Source organism: Thermobia domestica, chromosome 5 (assembly GCF_964235325.1).
Source record: "Thermobia domestica chromosome 5, izTheDome1.hap1.1, whole genome shotgun sequence".
NCBI lineage: Eukaryota > Metazoa > Arthropoda > Insecta > Zygentoma > Lepismatidae > Thermobia > Thermobia domestica.
This window is the reverse complement of record NC_137458.1, coordinates 39,692,278-39,711,748: the sequence shown is the minus strand read 5'-3', so window position 1 is coordinate 39,711,748 and position 19,471 is coordinate 39,692,278. Positions and strand designations below refer to the sequence as shown.

The following is a 19,471-nucleotide window of genomic DNA, read 5'->3' as shown; positions in this document are numbered from 1 at the left end:
AGTAAAGAGGTCGCACCCTCGCTATAAGTTCTCAGTTTGATTAGAAACATTGTTGTGCTATGAAATTGTTTCACATTACAAAAATCAAATTGTTTCACATTTTGAAATTGAAACGACCAATCAATTTATAAACAGGTATGGACGCGAGACGAAACATGGGAAATGGCAAACTCTCATCTTGTGTTTTGCAAAAATATTTGAGTCTCGTCTCGTATCCATCCCTATCAATAAATCAAAAACTTTACTTTTTTTCAATTTTCCGTGAAGAAGTGCCTTCTTTCAGCACCCGAGCGAGGAAATCATTTTCCAGTAAAATCAGAAACAGGTATGGCTTCAGGTTTCAGGATGGAAGGGGTATGAACTTAACCAAGTGAAGTTTCGTTACTGCAATTCCATTATTCGACATTGTCTCCCTATGGATACATGCGTGTCTTTACAGCTATTTATTTACCTTATATCAGTAATGGCTTTAGAAGAAATTATTTTTTATTAACCTCGGAATTGGAGTTGACTTAAACCTAACCTAGCTTCTTTTTTTCTTTAGAAATTCCGGAAATTAGGGACTTCAGCCTGAAAGCTCCCTCCTCATATATTATATATTTTATACTGTCTTATATAATAATAGCTACAGTATAATTCTCAAATAAATGTAAATAGTGTATTTCACATTCCCATTTGAGTTGCTATTTTCTTCCGTTTCCACCTAAAACATGCCTATTGTGATGTTTATGCATATGTTTCATAATGAAATTTAACAGTGCAGCAAAACCTGTCGAGCATAGATATACACAATCCTGTGCTGATGAAATTCTGAACAAATGAAGATTTTATTCCCTGCAGCACTTCGAGATCTAGGGAGAACCAATGAGAACACAAGCTACAGCAGTGCTTCCACTGAAATGAAAAAATGAAATCTTTAAGTTTAACGTCCCACGATTATACCGGTTAGGCTAAAGGAGACGGTGATAATGAGAAATGAGTGAAATGGTGGAATGAAGAAAGTGGGAGGAAACGGGAGAACCCCGAGAAAACCTACGCACACGGTATTTAGTGCTTCCACTGAATTCGATGTAAAAACAAACTCGGTTGTTTATCATCGTGACCACTGATTCATCATCGCTGCCGATCTCTAGGACGCGATGTAGCGTATATCTCCGGCATGCGCTTACCCATTTGAATCCATGTGTTTGTGCCATTATCGACTCAGCTACCGCGACCTCGACCGCGAGGTATCTTCGACATGTCTTTACCCTTTTCCTATTTTCGTAAAATTCAACTATTCGTTCTGTGCGCCTATCTGGATTTATTCTTTTGATCTATCTGTAGATCTTTAATCTGATTTTTTTTAAATGTCACCATGGATGTCTGTGTACTGTTTGCTGCTGAGTCTGTATTATTCGTCTTTAAGCTTTGGTAAGTCTTTTTTTTTTTTTGTCAATATAGTGATACCTCTCTTAACGGACATTTCTTAGCGGACACTCCCATAATACGGACAAACTTTTTTGTTCTGTCAAACAATATATATTATTATGGAAAAGAACTCATCCTTTCACGGACACTCTCAGATGCGGACAGAACAATCTTCTTTCACCTCAAACGTTTTAGAAACCTCTTCATAATGAACAGAAATTATTTTCATTTCTGAGTTATTTTGCAAAGAAAGTCTGTAACTTCAAAATAAATCTTCTATTGATTCCTCTAAGTAATGCAGCAATTACACAAGTAAATTTAAATCAGAAATTTATATCTCCAGGATTGTATAGCAGGCAACTATTGCAAAATTTTCCCCGAGAAGTTCATTTTTCTTCATGTTTGGTTAGTCCTGTCTACATTTTCAGTATTTTATAATGTTGCATGCTCTTATTGGTTACTTTTACGTTTAATACAATTAGTAAATGAATTAAAAGACTTTTATAGAAGGATGATTCATATTTGAGAAAATAAATATCATGCAAGCTTTATGTTTTGCACTATATGCTCATAAAACATATCCTCAAGCTCCTTTTATTTCTTAATAGAGAGGGATTTCCTTTCATTCGAACACTAAGTACAGTATTTTGATATTAGTGTATATTTGCATTAATAACCAATGTATTACATACAATTACATCAGATGTGACTAATTTAAACCTGTGAACCTTCTCTGTAACAAACACCTCTCATTTATGGATAGTAATCATGTCCCATAGAGGTCTGTTATTGAGAGGTTTCACTGTATTTTTCATTCCTTTTTCTCTATATTCTCGATATCTGCTTTTCTGTTCAAGATTAATGTTTCTGAAACATAGAGACATTCGGTATTAATAACTGTGGCGTAACGTGTTTTGAAATGCTTTGTGTGTGTGTGTGTGTAAATTTTTATGAGAGCCGATATGCGGTTTCCATTTTTTCGCACCTGATTTCATTGTCTTGTTTCCATTCTGTTATTCTTAATTGTTTCACTAAGATATTTGAATGTGGGACTCGTTTGATTTTACTGTAGTTTATATCCATGTATTTTGGTGCTTGTTTATTGCAAGTCATGTATTCTGTTTTCTCAAACGATAGTTGGAGGCCAGTGGCGTATTTAAGGGGGGAACTTCCAGGCTTAATTCCCCCCGAAATCTTACTTACTAATTTCTAAGTAAATGAAATATCTTGCAGAATTTTCACATTTCCAGGCAAAGTCCCCCCCCCGAAAGTTAACAAAGTCGTCCCCGAAACAAAATCGTAAGTACGCCACTGTTGGAGGCAGACCTTCCCTGCTGTTTCTTTTAGAAGCTCAGTCTGTTTTATGACTGTTAGAATATCGCGAGTTAAGATTGCTGGAAATGTTAGGCAATTTATGCGTATTTTTCCTCTGCCTAATGTGATTAATTCTAAGAGTTTCTATTTTGTTTGCGCATTCCTGTATGATTTTGTTGAGGACACAATTGAAGAGTGATCAAGACAGTCCATCTCCCTAACTTACTCCTGTTTTCACTTCGAAAGCATCTAAAATTTCTCTCATAAATTTAATTTTGGATGTTGTCTCTGCTAGTGTTTTTTAATCATTGCAATTCTTTTTAATGTTTAAACCTTGTTCTTTCCGTATTTGGAACAATGATTCACGGTTAGTCAAGTCGTAGGCTTTCTTGAAGTACTACATTTTTGCTACCAATTCTTTCATATCTCCGGATTAGTTTTAGGCTTTAGATTTATTATTATTATTATTATTATTATTATTATTATTATTATTATTATTATTATTATTATTATTATTATTATTATTATTATTAATATTATTATTATTATTATTAGTTTGGCTCAAGAAACTCATATATATTGGAAACTCATATACTGGAGGGACTTAGCACCACATCTGCACACACACAGGTCACCTAATTCCTGTAAATTCCTGGGAGGGGGCGATGCCCTCTGACGGCACATTCAATCACATCCCAGAGGTGTTCGATTGGGTACAGATCCGGCGAGTTGAGGGGCCAGCACATTACTTGGAATTCGCCACTGTGTTCCTTGAGCCACTCCATCACACTCCTGACCTTGTGACATGGCGCATTATCTTGTTGAGAAATGCCACTGTCGTTGGGAATAATGATCGTCATGATGGGGTTACGTGGTCTGAAACCAGTGTATGATACGCCTCGGCCGTCATGATGCCTTGCACGAGCTCCACTGGGTCCATGGATGCCCACGCGAATGTTCCCCAGAGCATAATTAAGCCGCCTCCAACTTGTCTTCATCCCGCAGTATAGGTGTCAAGGAGCTGTTCTTGTGGAAGACGACGGATTCGCCCCCTCCCATTGACATGATGAAGAAGGTATCGGGATTCATCAGACCATGCAACGCTCTGTTACTGCGCCAAGGCCAATGGCGATGGTGACGTGCCCATTCAGTCATAGTTACTGATATCGTTGTGTTAACATTGGCACATGGATGGGTCGTCGGCTGCGGAGCCCCATATTTAAGAATTTTCGGTGTACTGTGTGTTCAGACACACTTGTACTGTGTTCAGCATCAAAATCTGATGTTAATTCCGCCACAGTTCACCGCATTTCCTGTTTACCAATCTGCCCAGCCTACTACGTCCAACCTCTGTAATGAAGGAGGACCGCCCAACAGCTCAACGTTTGGACGTCGTTTCACTTTGGTTTCGCCACTTGTTGAAGACACTCACTACAGCACTCCTTGAACACGCGACAAGTCGTGCAGTTTCCGAAACTCTCGTGCCGAGCTTTTGAGCCATTACAATCTGTCCTCGATCAAACTCAGATAGATGGCACGTCTCTTCCTTTCTACACACTGGCAGCGCGCTTAGTGATACTACATGCACTGTCAGACTAGCAGGCATTCCTCGTCAGGCAGCACTGCTATCGCCTGGACTGGTTCATATCGATAGTAGGTAGGTGGTCATAATGTTCTGGCTGATCAGTATATATATATATATATATATATATATATATATATATATATATATATATATATATATATATATATATATATATATATATATATATATACGGTGTGTGTGTGTGTGTGTGTGTGTATTGTTATGGTAAAATTTTGCCTTGATGAGAATTTGATCTGCTAATTTTAGCTCAGCGAGATTTGGGCCGTGAGATTTTGTCCATATACTCTGTGAGACAAGAGAACTACTCAATGAAGGTACAGATGAACATTAGAAAAGTTAAATAATAAGAGAAAATTAATGATAAGAAGCTTGAAGCATGGGCGTGTCAAAAGGTTAAAAGTGGAGTCACGTGGAAAGGAATCAGATCTGATATATCGGGTCGCAACCCTACTAATTTGAAATGCCGCAAAAGGATAAGAGAAAACAACAACATTTCCTCCGAGATGACCATGAACGAAGATGATATGAATAGTATGAGGAAGTAACTTAAGGTGCTAGTTCACTTTTTAAAAAAGACATCTGGAAAAGCAGGAATCTGTAGGAAAATAGAACGTACAAAAATGGTTTCTGTATTACTAAATGGAGTTTTCTGAAAAATGTAAAGTGGCGAAAATGTTAAGAAGTTGGTATATACCGAATTGGTCAGACGTAGAATAGTTTTCTGTGGAACTGCAAATAAACAAAATTACTTCAAGATTATGAGAAGAAATGTGATAAAGATATAAGATCCTAATATTATGATTATTAAGAATCATAACTCAAAGGTTATTAAGCCTTTGGCGTGGGAGACTTGGATTCGATTCCCGTCCGGAGCTCATCTGGTTCGGATTCCACATTAATCAGTAGGTCCCATCTCATCTAGCCTCCTTAGTGAAAGGGACGTTAAACTCAAAATCAACTCAATTCAAAAGTTATTACGATGTCTATATGCAAGTAAGTATGACGACTTAGAGTAAAAGTCAATAAAAGAGTAATTGATTGCATAACCTACGTTCAATTATTGATGGAATACTGTTACGGATAGTCATTGTTAATAAGAAATAATTACTTTTTTCGCCCTGCAAGTTTGTTTTTCTAGATAAAACAGCACCAAGAAAGACCTGATACTATTGGAGTCCTTTTTAAATACCACACTCTATCCAAGAAATTTTCCTGAATTCTTTCTTGACTAGGATTCAGAAATAACCCATGTTATGGCGGTAAATTATGGTTATCAAAAAGGTTATCTAGAAGAGGGCACTTTGGTAGAAACATTATGAAATAATAGCAGTTTTGAGGGAAATTTTGTATAAACTTATTAAAACTTTTGTTACACTAATGAACATTGTAATGCCTCTACCACATGCTAGTCATCAACATCAGGCAAGCAGACGACATTCCTAGTGTCAAAACACTATTACGTGGATCGCAGAGGGCGACACCAGTGCCAACTACAGAAAAGATCCAAGACATTTAAAATTTGAGGATGAAAAAAAGCTCCAGCACTCAACAGCATCACTCTCCAGGATTAATCATCCCTCCCCTCTCGTGGATGCACTGGGCACTAAAATTCACCTATACCACTCTACAACTGCTCAACAACTAAATTAAGGGACATATATAGATCTTCAGACTAACATTGTAAAAAAATACTGCATTATCAGGCCCGAAACCAGCCACAGAGGTATTTTTGGGGGGGGGGAGAATGAATATGTTAGGGGGGCAAAGTCATTAAAAATTTTCTTACAAGTATCTAAATTTTGTTTCTTTGTATTAATAATAGCATTTTTATTGAAGTTTGGAGGGACCACGAAAAGTTTAGAGGTCCAGACCCCCCTAGCCACCCTCTGGTTGCGGGCCTGTGTGTTATACAATCTTTTGTAATAAAACGATGAAGGAGAAAATACAAAGATTTTGTGTACTCAGTCTCTACCTATAAAAAGTTACAATATAGATGTAATTTAATATTGTAAATAGTAATTAATAATAATAATAATAATAATAATAATAATAATAATAATAATAATAATAATAATAATAATAATAATAATAATAATAATAATAATAATAATAGTTATAAACTTAGCGCTGTAGCACATTTCACTGGATGTGATACATTGTCGATTATTGAGTTCCAACGTTATTTCGATAATATGCGAAATATAGTACTACCATTTCTGATACTTGTATCTCTTCCTCTTCAAGTATCTCCCCTGTTGTTTACAGGACACGATGTCAATGCCGAAATATCTTGAGTGTCCATCAAACCGATATTCTGCTGGCTATTACAGATCAGTGTTTGGACATAATTTGGTCATTTTCATTGATTAACGTTTCCAAAAATATTCTGAAGTGTTTTATCAGTGAACAACAAAGTATCTAGCATGTATCCCAACAGTAATTGTTAAGAGCTACAGGTTAGTTTGGGTAAGGTTATTAGATCTAGCTAATATTGGGTTAGCTTGAGTTAGTTTACTATAGTTCAGATTAGTTTAATGTAGTTTAGATTACATTATGTTCTGTCTGATTTAAAATGATTGAAGTAATCGTGGTGGGTTTAACACGGTTTAACTCATAACTTTATTTTTGTCTAACAGTAAGATCATATAAAGAGAATAAAGATGATAATATACTTTGCAGAGATGTCCAAAATCGCGAACCCAGTTCTCGAGCTCAATAATTGAGCGCGCGAGCACATTTAAATATGAAAAGACTATAACTCCGCTAACTTTCACCGGTGATTTAGCAGTAAATCATGCACCTGAGGTTCCTGGTTTAACTCCCAGGTCTCGCTAATTTTTATTTTTCAAAAATTTATTTTTTTCATTTTGTAATTGATTTGATTTGATTTTTAGTTTAGCATCCCTTTCAGCAGCAAGGCTGTGAGACGTGCACCTATAGCTGAACGTGAGGTCCGAACTACACGAGCTCACGCCGGAAATCGAACCGGGTCTCTCACTCCAAAGGCGCATACGTTAACCACTTAGCCACAAGAGAGCTCCATTATGTAATTATATTATGTATATGTTAACTTTCAAAAAAATCTCAATAAAATATTTCTGTATGTCTGGCCAGGTATCCAAAAATTTCTAAAAAGAGTGAATAAGTGTCATCCGGAGTTGATCAAACGTAATGTGTAAAGTGTCTTAACTATGTTCAAAAGTCTTTTCTGAACATGTACTAATTAGAGACATCATAAGTTCGGGTACATTTTGAACACTCTTCGTTCAATTTCTTTTAGCCGCACTTAAAATTCATTTTAGACATTTTTTGTAAACGCTTTTCGACAAGTTAAGCACTGTTCAAAAATAGTCTCTAAACGATGTCAAAAATATGTTAAACACCTATTTATTTATTATTATTAGAGCAACCCACATTATGCTTTATTTTTGTGTAATTATGCTTTATTTTTTCCAAATTATGCTTTATTATGCTTTATTGTTAATTTCAATGATTGTTTTACAGTAATCGTGCATAATGTATAATATTTACTATAGATTAAACATTCTAAATATCTTGATATATTTATTAATATTTTATGCAACCAGTTTCTTTCATATTTATTGAACTTTCTACTCAATGCACTGTAAACAGATATACTTTACTCGGGCCAGTTTGTTTCCACCACCTTAGAGGTGCATATATATACAAAAAGGGAAAGTAAAAGAAACCACCAAAAATTACAGAAAGTGCTCAAGTTCAAGAGGTACACATAAGAATATAGTGTGGAGTTCTTGTGTATTACTGGTGCGAAACGAACTGAAAAAAGGAAATTGAGATATAGAGATACTCCTTTATGTACTAATAACGCATTCGTTTCGCCGATAACGGAGGATGGTAAAACATGGATATTTAGATAATTCGCATACTAGTTCCTGTGTAATTCCTTAAACCGCTTGTTATAGGTCCTTTAGTTTCTAAGGCAGGGCGTTTCGAAACATGAATTTTCGGCAGTTCATAACTCTGAAATGAGACGTTTTTCGATCTATGTTTATAAGAACTTTTTTCTTTCATTTCATATAAGGAATCACCTCCCCCCCCCAAAAAAGTTTGTCGGTGGAGTTACCTACCACCCTGTATATTTTAAATTATGCTTTATTTTTAAAAATTATGCTTTATTATGCTTTTAAACTTAGTTTAATCTAGGCCCTTAGACAACCACAACCATGTTCAAAGTACCAACCATATGTCTAAATTGCTATTATGCTTTTTATGTTTTTTATGCTTTTCGGTTGCCCTTATTATTATTATTATTATTATTATTATTATTATTATTATTATTATTATTATTATTATTATTTATTTATTTATTTATTTATTTATTTATTTATTATTTTTGCAGTGTGGTGCGAGACGTTCGAGATTCGCTCCCAGATCATGTGAGTTTGTGATGAACAACATTGTATTAGTTGGTTTATTAGGGATTCTCCTGTTTCCTCCCATGCCTCATTCCATCAATTCCATTAATAGCCATTCACTTTCATTAATTGTTCGTTTCAGAGCAAAATCGTGGGATGTAAAACTGAAATATTTTATTTATTTATTTATGTATGCATTTATTTGAATTAGTGCGAAGTTTCAGATTGATTGAAATAGTTCAGTTTGATGGAAATTAATGGATATTCTTTGAGTTTTTGAATCCAAAAGAAAATGTATGAATTTAAACTTACTGGTTCAATAATCCCTTATAGTTCTGCACTTTACACTGTAAAAAGTAAAACAGCATTTAAACACTTTTAGTACAGATGTTGAAGGGGAACATATCAAGTGTGTGTTTATTAAGTGTGCTTCGCGTGTCCAAAAGCGTTCATTCTCCGGAAACATTATCTAGTATGACATATTTAAACACTTCTTCTCGGCAAAACAGTTCGAAAACAAAATAATGACATACATTCTGAATATTTTGTACATACATCTGGGACATACTTGGACAACACAGTATCGACAAGGAGTGAATATGTGTCATCTGGAGGTGTCCAAAGAGTGTCGGTAATGTGTACAGTGCCCTGCTGTGTCTAAAAGTGGTTTCTGTTTTTTTTTTTTTTTTTTTTTTTTTTTTTTTTTTTTTTTTTTGCAGTGTAGTAAGCATTAGAAAATTCAAAAGAATTGATGTGACATGATTTTGACATTGGTAATACATTAACAATTTATTTTCTCTTAATAAACAAATAATTGGGGTATGAACGACAACATTCTTGTTCCTAATATGAGAAACATTCTAAAGCATGTTCGCTGCTTTCATAATCAATCATTCGAAATTATCTATTTTTCTTGTAAAAAGCCCACTCATTGGTAGAAACGTATGGTTGGCCTTGCCGCATCAAACTGAAAAACCTGGTCAATAAATCGCAAATGATAGCAAAGTATTAATAATCTAGATATTCCTCAGATATAATCTCCACATATGAAAGAAGTCCTAACTGACTGATTGATCAACGCTCAGGCCAAATCGCCTAAGCTAGAAAATTAAAACTCGAACAGAGCATAAGATTTGTGATGTAAGATCCACTAAGAAAGGATTTTTGGAAATTCCATGGAGAAGTGGGGAAGAGGGATGGCAATTATTATCTTAAAATGTCTATATCTCGAAATCCCTGAAAGTTAGAGACATGAAATTTGGTATACGGTTTTCTCATTTAAAATAATTAGACACATCTTCCAGCATTTTTGATTTTTGACTTGGAAGGAAAGAAAATGTGGGAAGAAAAAGAGGTGAGAATGACAATAATTATAAAATGTTCATATCTCGGAACATTTTAAAGTTAGAGACATGAAATTTGGTTTCGTCTTATCATTTAAAATAATTAGACACGTATTTCACCAGTTTTTAATGTTTGGCCTAGAAGGGAAGAACAAAAAGGCTGGGGTTAAAATTGCTATTATTGGATGGCCATATCTCAAAATTCGTTAAGATTAGAGACATGAAATTCGGTATTAAATCTTTTATTTGAAATAATTAAAGACTTGTTTAAGTATTTGTTTGTTTGTGTATGTGTGTTTTTTTCCTTCTTCAGAATGGAAGAAAAATGTGTAAAGAAAAAAGTGTGAAGGTTGTAATTCTTAAAATAACATTAAAAGTAGAGACATGTTAATCAAAGACGTATTTTAGCGTACTTTTATGTTTCGCTTAGAAGAGAAAAAAAAGGCGGGAAGAGAAAGGGGTGGGGGATTGCAATTGTTATAAGAAGATGGCCATATCTCGAAATCCCTTAACATTAGATAGGTCTGCATGTTATATATCTGAAAAGGGCGATGTGGTGGTTTGGGGGCAAAGTCCCAAGCTAGCTGAAGGAATATTGAAAAGAAATCCTGACTATTGATTGATGAATACCCAGGCCAAACCACTTAAGCTACGAACTTGAAACGTGGACGAGGCACAGGATTTGTGACGTAAGGTACCACTAAGGAAGGATTTTTTGGAAATTCTACTTGAAACGAGGGAAAGAAAAATGGTAATTATTATCTTATAACCTCCATATGTCGGAATCTCTGAAGGTTAGAGGCATGAAATTTGGTATATGAACTTCTCATTTAAAAGAAATAGACCCATTTTTCAGTGTCTTTTCTTTATTTGACCTAGGAGGAAAGAAAAGGGGGTGCAAAGGTAGGAATTGCAAAGGTAGGTCCATATCTCGGATCTTTTAAGTTGGAGACATGAAATTCGGTGTTCGAACTTCTCATTTAAAATAATTCACACATATTTTACTGTTTTATATATATATATATATATATATATATATATATATATATATATATATATATATATATATATATATATATATATATATATATATTTCTTTTAGAATGAAAAAAGAACAGGAAGAAAAAGGCAGGAGTTGCAATGGTGATGATTAGATGGCTATATCCCGGAATTCATTAAAGTTAGAGACATGGAATTTGATATTTCGGATTTTCATTTAAAATGATTGAAGATGTGTTTAAGCATTTTTTTTAATATATATAACTATTTCCCCTACAAGGCGAGAAAATAGGGAATGAAATCTAATGGATTTTGGCCTATTATTCGAAGTTTCTTCTTGTATAAAATCTGGAATAATATTTTTCAATAAATCTTCTTCGTTGTATATGTCGTACCGAGCCTCTTACTATTAACTAATTTTAATAATTCATATTTGTTTAGTTTTTTTCTTTTATCCAGGACTTGATTTTTTAAATCCCATTTTAAAACTTATTATTAAGAAATACAATAATTTGAAACAGAGAAAACGTTATGAACTATTTTAGTCTAAAGCCAATTATTAGAATCATGCTAGTGAGACTTATGCGATTATAATGTCAATACTACGTATGCCACTTCATACGATAACTCTTGAAGAGAAGCGAATTTTTGAATTCTGTTTTTTGTTGTTCTTTTTAGCATTTAGAGAGCTAGAGTGAATATCTGGACTGAGTTTGTTAATGGAATCAATCCTTTAATATCTTCACAATTAATGGTGTGTTAAACCGTGGCTATTCATATTCCGTTTAAACTCTATACGTAACTTTCCCTCGCTTTCATTCAATCTGCTCAATAGCAAATAAATGTTGGTTGCCTACATTAAAAGGATATACTAGTTTTGCTACTGCAAAATGGCCCGCCAAATATTTCATACATGGAATTACGTTATCCTCTTTACTGTCATTGACAGATTTTGCTCTATTCTAAAATTTATGAAGATGGAGAAGCAAACATAAGTTTTAACCTTAGGAGTTTCAAGATATGATCTACTATTGCTTACAAGATGAGAAATGTGTTGTCTCGTCACGAAAACGAGACGATAAGAACCTTTCTAAATTCGAGAAAAAACGAACGCCATCACAATTCTCGTCTCAAAAACGAGACGAGAAAATTCTCGAGTCTCGTCAGCGACACTAGTGTACTCAAGTCTAATAAAGATCTCTGATTCATAGTATAACAAGTATGAAGCGATTGTGCGAAAATAATGAAGAGTATTTACCAAAGTTTAAAGCTATGCAAGTTATTACACGATAATCCAACAATAACTATGGTTTAAATGTTGTTATATCATACCTTTCTTGAACTTCTCGTGACGTGGAAGAATTCTGATAATTTTTATATGAAATTAAGAAAAAAAATAGTTCATAAATTTTGTCCATGAATTTACAAAACGAGACAAAAAAAAACAAGTGTTTGGTTGGCCAAGGAAGACCTGACAAAAGATAATAATGGTATACACATTACTATTTAGTTCAGTATGGATTTTGCGTTCACCTGCGAATTATTAACTTAGACATTTAAGCTTCTATTACAATCCTATATTACATAGAATATTTCCCACGTATATCTATGGATAAAATGTGTCTACTTTACATAAATAATGCTATAGAAGCACAAAAATAATAGAAATCAAAATAATGACTGTATGATGAATGGCACAATAATTAAGTGACAATAAGGGCCACGGTGGCTAGTGATAAAGCGTTCACCTCTGGTGCATTGTGTCCTTGGTTCGATCCCAGCTCGCGCCAAGTGAGCTTTGTGCTGGACAAACACCGTGTGCGTGTTTTCTTGAGGTTCTCCCGTTTTCTCCCACTTTGTACGTTCCACCATTCAATTCATTTTTCATCATCACCGTCTCCTTTAGCCTAGTCGGCATAAGCGTGGAACATGTGATAACTATTTAAAACAGTCTTTCTATTTGAACAAAACATCACGGGCAATTTCACATTTTCCATCTTTGACATGGTAGGAGTTAAGTAAAAAACGAAATATTTGGGAGCTAAAAACTACGCTCTTTTGTCATGCCACATTAATAGAAATGTATAACTAAACCTTTCTGTTGGAATTTAATGATACAGTTATCAGACTTCTATCACACTTAAAATCACTAAAACTGTGCTTTAAAATTTCTTCTAATTCTTTCAAATAGGTTCTAATTGAATATAATTGGATTTTTGCTTGATTTGTTTGAATTTTAAAATCTCTTTTCAGTGCTCAGGCATATGAGAGGTTGACCTGCAACTTAACGTGGGATTCGAACTGCATGAGCTCCGACCGGGAATCAAACCATAGTCTTCGGCGCCGAAGGCTAACCATATAGACACCAGGGTGCTCATAAGTGGATTGTTAATGAAAGTAAAGAGTGTATGAAATGTTTATGTCTCATGTGTTATTCAGCCTGAAGGCAGGTTTTCAGTGGCATCGATTTCTGCTAAACTTTTGGGGAGCCTCTTTAGCTATGTGCATTTTGTTGTCAACTATGCAAACAAAGATTCCAGCAAATTATCCAGATTCTAGGGCCACAAGCCAACTTTGGAGGTCGGGCCCCGAGGATCGGTGCCCATGCAGGTTCTAGCCCACTTGCCCTAACGAAACCAGATGGTGACCACTTAAGCTAGTAGAGCAGGTGTAAAATGGCTAGTTTTCCCCTGTGATTTAAGAAGAGATATGACAACCTGGAAATTAGGAGCTGAAATAGAGGATAAGTTGAAAATTAGGATTAGGGATACACCCTACACCAGAGGTGTGTTTCATATAGCATCGTTGCTAAAAAAAAAAAAAAAGGGCTCTTAAAAACAAACAGGTAAACAAAACTACTTGGAGATCGTCAACCAGATTTAGTTTGAACCTCCTTAACTAAGCTATTAAGGTAAAGCGATTTTCACAAATATATAAATAATTCCATGTTTAAAAGAAAGCAGGTTAAAAACAATATTAAGAATTTCCTTATAAATAATCTTAAAAAGGAATGCTCTTTCCCAGGGAAATTCGTGTGATTGCTAAGCAGAAATCTTGGTGTTTATTAAAGGAAACAAAAATATTTTTACTTCACAAGTTTTGAACTAAAATCGCAAATTTTAACCTCGTTATTACTTCTAACAGAACATGGTTAAGTTAATTTGACGCTTTTCTTTTTCTTTCTTACATCCTTTTTTCAATTTTTAATTCTATCTACGGATCATTACAGAACAAAAAATTGTTTTTTTTTTTCGTATGTTAAACATGCTACAGATTAAAAAAATGGAAATGTTAACGTTACCAAGAAGTAAACGAAAACAAGTGTACTTCTGCGCGCTAGAGAAAAGCAAAAATAATATGATTTGTCGTTTTATTTACCATTCAGAATAGAACAACAATATATTACTGCTGGTAGAAGTAGGTAGTGAAAGATTTAGAATAGAATATCTGGACGATATCAGAAAAGAACAGATTTTTAGTTCTGTTTTGTTGTTCACGATCAGTGATGCAAATTTAGCCTATGTTTGGCTAGATCTAACTTATTTCAAGAGGCATATAGCCATACAAATCTACGAAATGTTTATAGCCTTAAATATAGCTTATTTTATGAAACTCTTTTGCCGTTTTTGGCTTTTTTTATTAGCCCTTTAAATTAATTCTAAAAATACAAGTGTATTTTTTTAAATTAACCTATTTGTCATTATATATTATCGTATTAATTGATTTCTGTAGACAGAGGGTATTATATTATGCAACAAACGCTTGTTTTTCATTCTTCTTCTCTGTCCCCACCTACAGATTTACAACTACTTAACAATACTTATCAACTCAGAAAGTATTTTAATAACGCTTCCGTAACAGCCCCGTTTGCTACTTTTTAATTATTTTAATTTTCGCATTTCATTGCAAGAGTGAAAGTTTTCTAATTCAAATTTAGTAAACCGTTCGGTTCTTCAAGCCACAGAGATTGTTTTTGTTTATAAAAGGAAACGAATAGGATGTCTAATTAGCTTGAAAACTCTCACTGCAACCATGACGATTCATGTGGGGAAATAAGAAGTGTTTGTAAATGACCTGCCGAACGCAGTACTACTAAAAATTCGGACAATGACAGTCTACACAGATACAACCAATCCACAATCCAATGATGGTGTATCCAGTTCCAGCGCCTCGACTAACTGCGACGTCATTATTTCAATTAACAATGTGGCTGTTGATTTTCACAAATCAGATGGGTTATTGATGTATTTTATTGTAATTTAAAGCCATGATGCTGCTTGTTCTTCAGCGAATAAAATTCAACATTTCAAATTTTACTATAATTCACTTATAGTCCTACACACAAAAAATAGGGTTTAAAATCTACAATGTGGGTTATAAGTTTGCAGTTCAAAATCTAGCCATTTTTGCGTTAAAAAAGCGTATTTTTTAAGGCCATCTAGCTTATTTGCTTCAGAGGTTGTTGGCAACACTGTTCACGATACTTCGGTTCAAAACAGAAGCTGTGAGGGGAAGATTCCAGTTGAATTTAATGAACAATGTTAATTAAACTAATCTCAAACTAAATTTGTTTTGAAGTTTAAGTTTTTTGAGATTGAGGCATTATGGCACCGAAAATTATATTTAGAATAATTCATTGTTATTCTAATAAGGAGTTAAGAACCGTAAGCCTCTACAATGGTTTAAAAGTTCATCAATTAAGGAGGTATTTATAACGAATTTTACATAAATAAGTATATGAATAATTTATTCTTCTCTAATCATAAACAAAGAGTGCAATCATCGAATGCTCTTGTTTCATTTTTTAGAGCACAACCATACTGTTAAACGGAGACTCGCGCATTGAAATCTATTTTCGCACAATATAAGAACAAAGAATAAATAAAGAAGTCAGAAGTTTTTTCTTTAAAAGAAAAAAATCTGAAATTAAGATCAAATGGGGTTATTAGGTATTTGCTGACAGTTCATCTTGGTTTTATCAACGTAGAATTAATAGTTAAAACTTCGCATGCAATTACTAGAGATGCTTATATCTGTTTCCGAGTAAGAAGCTTATGGTTACAGATATATATGATTAATTTCATTAACAGATGAATGATTGGGACAAGTTATTAATTGAGAAGTTATTATACATTTGAACCCAGTCAGATGAATACTTTCATTTTTTGTCAAGGTATAATTTCTTTCAAAGATGTTTTTTTAAATGAAAGATAGATGATAAGTATCTACTTTGGGGTTAAACTTACCTAAACAGGTGTTAACCAAATAGATGACTAGAAGACAGCTAAGGATAATCCACCATCCTCTGGTTGATCTCATGGCTACCTAGAAGCACGCTTTGAAGAACAAACCGACCCTGGGGAAGTTGTGTTGGAGACTGAAAACACAAGGGAACCGTCCCCCTCTTAATTATCTAACTACTCCCCGAGGCCCTGCTCCCGGCTCATCTACCTTTCAGGGGCTACTGGTCTTCCCTTCGAGGGCAGTGGAGGGGGGAAACAAAACAGCCCGACGAAGAAAGAGGCTGGCTAAGTGCGGACGGCAGCAAATCAGCGGCTTGAATGGCTCCATTGACGCGTCTTGTCACGGCCGCTCATTGGGACCATTACGGATGATGTCAGCACATTGTTTAAGGTGATTTTCGACCTTAATCATAATAACACATCTGTAGCGTGTGCTCTCGCACTAAGTTATACTATTTAGACACGCAGCGTCTGTGTAGTGACAAGTTTATTACACGCGTTACTTCACTGTGAAGGGGCACGAGAAGCACAAGTCAATAGGCTATGTTCTTTGACATCTTATACCGCCCAGAAGAGCCGACTCGGTAGATTATTACCATCAGTTTTGTAATTTATGACTCGTTCACACAACATTATTTGGCTTCCAGACACACGGTGCTTACAGGGCTATTGGAGGCTTAGTAAGAGACATTAAAATTTACCCTTTACAAGTCTTTTAAATTTAGTTCACCTTTAATATATTTTAATAAGGTTTTTAATTAATAGAACTGTAACTTAAATATCCTATCTAAACTCACAGCATTTCAAACCATAATGGGCTATCAGCGGCCATATGGTTGTGCACGTTCAACTGAGTGGTGTGTAGTCATCGAATAGAATACCATAATGGATCTCGGGTTTTTAGATCGCAGTTTGAAATTTCCAAGTAGGCATTTAACTCCCTGACGATGTTGAACCAAAACAAAAAATTGCATCCTTATCTGGAACCGAACTTAGGATAGCACATTAACCATACAGTACTATGAAAGCCTAAATATGTTACCTGGTAATTAATATGTTTTTATAGTAACTATTTTAAAATTAAACAATAATCTACGTAGTTTAAAATGATAAATTTCCATTTTCATTATCTCTCTCATTATATTGTTAATCGACGACGAATTACACCTCACAATCGAAAGAGCAATAGCATGAAATCTGTTTACATATACCAGGTGGTTCATTTGTGCCGCATAATATTGAAGTTGGACAACCAACCAAACAGTGAAGTAAGCTCGGTTGCCTAAATTCGAAGGTAACATGCTTATAAAAGCACTTTGTCTTCATATAAAAAAAATACATATCTTCATATTAAAAAAATAAATGACTCTTCTTTACATATATTATATACTAGATGGTTCATTTGTGCCGCTCAACCAATCATACAATGAAGTAAGCTGGGTTGCCTAAATTAGAGGGTAACATGCTTACAAAAGCACTTTATCTTCGTATAAAAATATATATCATACATTTAAGTATTATATTGGAGGTATCATGCGAGACGTTTTCACCAATACTAAAGGTAACAATCTATATTCATATAGCATAAGAGACGTGGAAGTTGTTTAGAAATTATTACTGTTCTAAGAAACATATAGATTTAACAACATTCTATATTTGCGGTAAATGAAGTAAAAGAAAGAAAGAAAGAAAAAAAGAGAAAATAACTCAAACGTCCAAGTCAAGAAAACTGCTAAGGCAGTGTGTGCAGTGTGTTTGATGCTATTATCTGGCATATGTGGATTAAGTCAGTTAAATGAAAGAGGAGATATCACAATTAAGTTGGAATCGAAGTTTTAGATATGTAGCAAAAGGTCATTTATTTTAGATGGAAGATGTCCTATTAAGTGATGATTTTGAGACCCTTGGTCGTCTGCTAATTGGAAATTACAGGTGTACTTTAGATTGTCTTAATAAGATTTTTTATTAGTGAAGAAATTAGATCAGTTCGTTGATTACTAATTGCTAGTTTATTATTCAGAATTTCGGCTACACTTAATTATGAACAATAACTCACGATTGATGCAACAGATCTTTCGTTATGGAGTAATTGCTGAAATAATTTAGTGCTGTTTTATAGGAGATAGATAACAATTTTTTTTTTTATATAGAGAAATATTTTTTCATAAAACGCATACTTTTAAAAATATTTAGCTTTTATAAAATTCCGAAAACTACCGTTAAACTGATTTAAAATTTTATTGAACTTAGGAAGCAATTATTAACAAGTTGAAATTTGACATAGATGTTGGCAAAAATTATTTAAATGACGTTCTAAAATCCCATAACTTCTTCGTTCGCCATATTGGAAAATGTCCAAATGTCCGAAGTTATTGGAAGATGATATTTTTTAAAGTCTGGATCGTGCTAAATATTTGAGAAACTGAAAATGCAGTTGATCCGAAGTCAATTAGGATAAATGTTGGTGGGAGGAGCAAAACATTATAATGTGGTTAAGGTTGTCGTCTGTCATCTTGGAATCAATTTGTTTATTTTAAATGGCAACATGGTTGTCTGACATATTAAGTAACATCCTCGTTTGAAGAGAAAACCAACAGTAAGGTTATTTTTCCAAAATCTGCAAGGTTATGAAGTTGTGAGTAGATTTAGGATAGGTTATGTGTGAAAGTCTGTGAAATGTACTGTGCAATGTTTCGAATTGAAGGATGAAGGTAAAGTGAAAAACCAACTTAGTAACATCTCACATTACATATTTTTTAATGTCCAGGCAAAGAGAGAGCTAACACACATGAGACAAATACAATCACATGACATATTCAGCATGTCCTCCGTTCTGTCCTTAACCGTGCAATACAGTGCTTCTGCACACTACCAAGCATAGTCGGTGATATTTGTTTACAGGCCGTAATGATTTTCCTTTCCAAGTGACTAATATCGTTAATTTTACACTAATAGACAATAGCTTTAGAGTCCAAAATTAAAAATCGAACGGAGTTAGGTCGAGGGACCTTGCTGGCCATTCAACTGATCCATGCCAACCTATCCAGCAACGGGAAACTGTTCAAGCCATCGATCCCATTACAATCATAATGCGACGGTGCCCCATCTTGTTGCCAACATTGAGGAAATATTTCTTCTTCCTTCAACAAAAGTGGCGTA

At 34.3% G+C, this 19,471-nt stretch overlaps 1 protein-coding gene and 1 long non-coding RNA gene across 2 annotated transcripts in view; one reads left to right on the top strand and one right to left on the bottom strand.

The window, feature by feature from the left end:
• LOC145685880 (uncharacterized) overlaps window positions 1-8,744 on the top strand; it is a 131,652-nt gene extending 122,908 nt beyond the window's left edge. The window contains exon 3 of the long non-coding RNA XR_014131496.1: window positions 8,712-8,744. This is a non-coding gene — a long non-coding RNA (uncharacterized LOC145685880). The remainder of the gene's footprint in view (window positions 1-8,711) is intronic.
• LOC145685879 (uncharacterized) overlaps window positions 1-16,551 on the bottom strand; it is a 105,467-nt gene extending 88,916 nt beyond the window's left edge. The window contains exon 1 of the mRNA XM_081758598.1: window positions 16,316-16,551. Coding sequence (XP_081614724.1) covers window positions 16,316-16,388 — 73 coding nt within the window. The 5' untranslated portion in view covers window positions 16,389-16,551. The remainder of the gene's footprint in view (window positions 1-16,315) is intronic.
• Window positions 16,552-19,471: the final 2,920 nt, after the last annotated feature.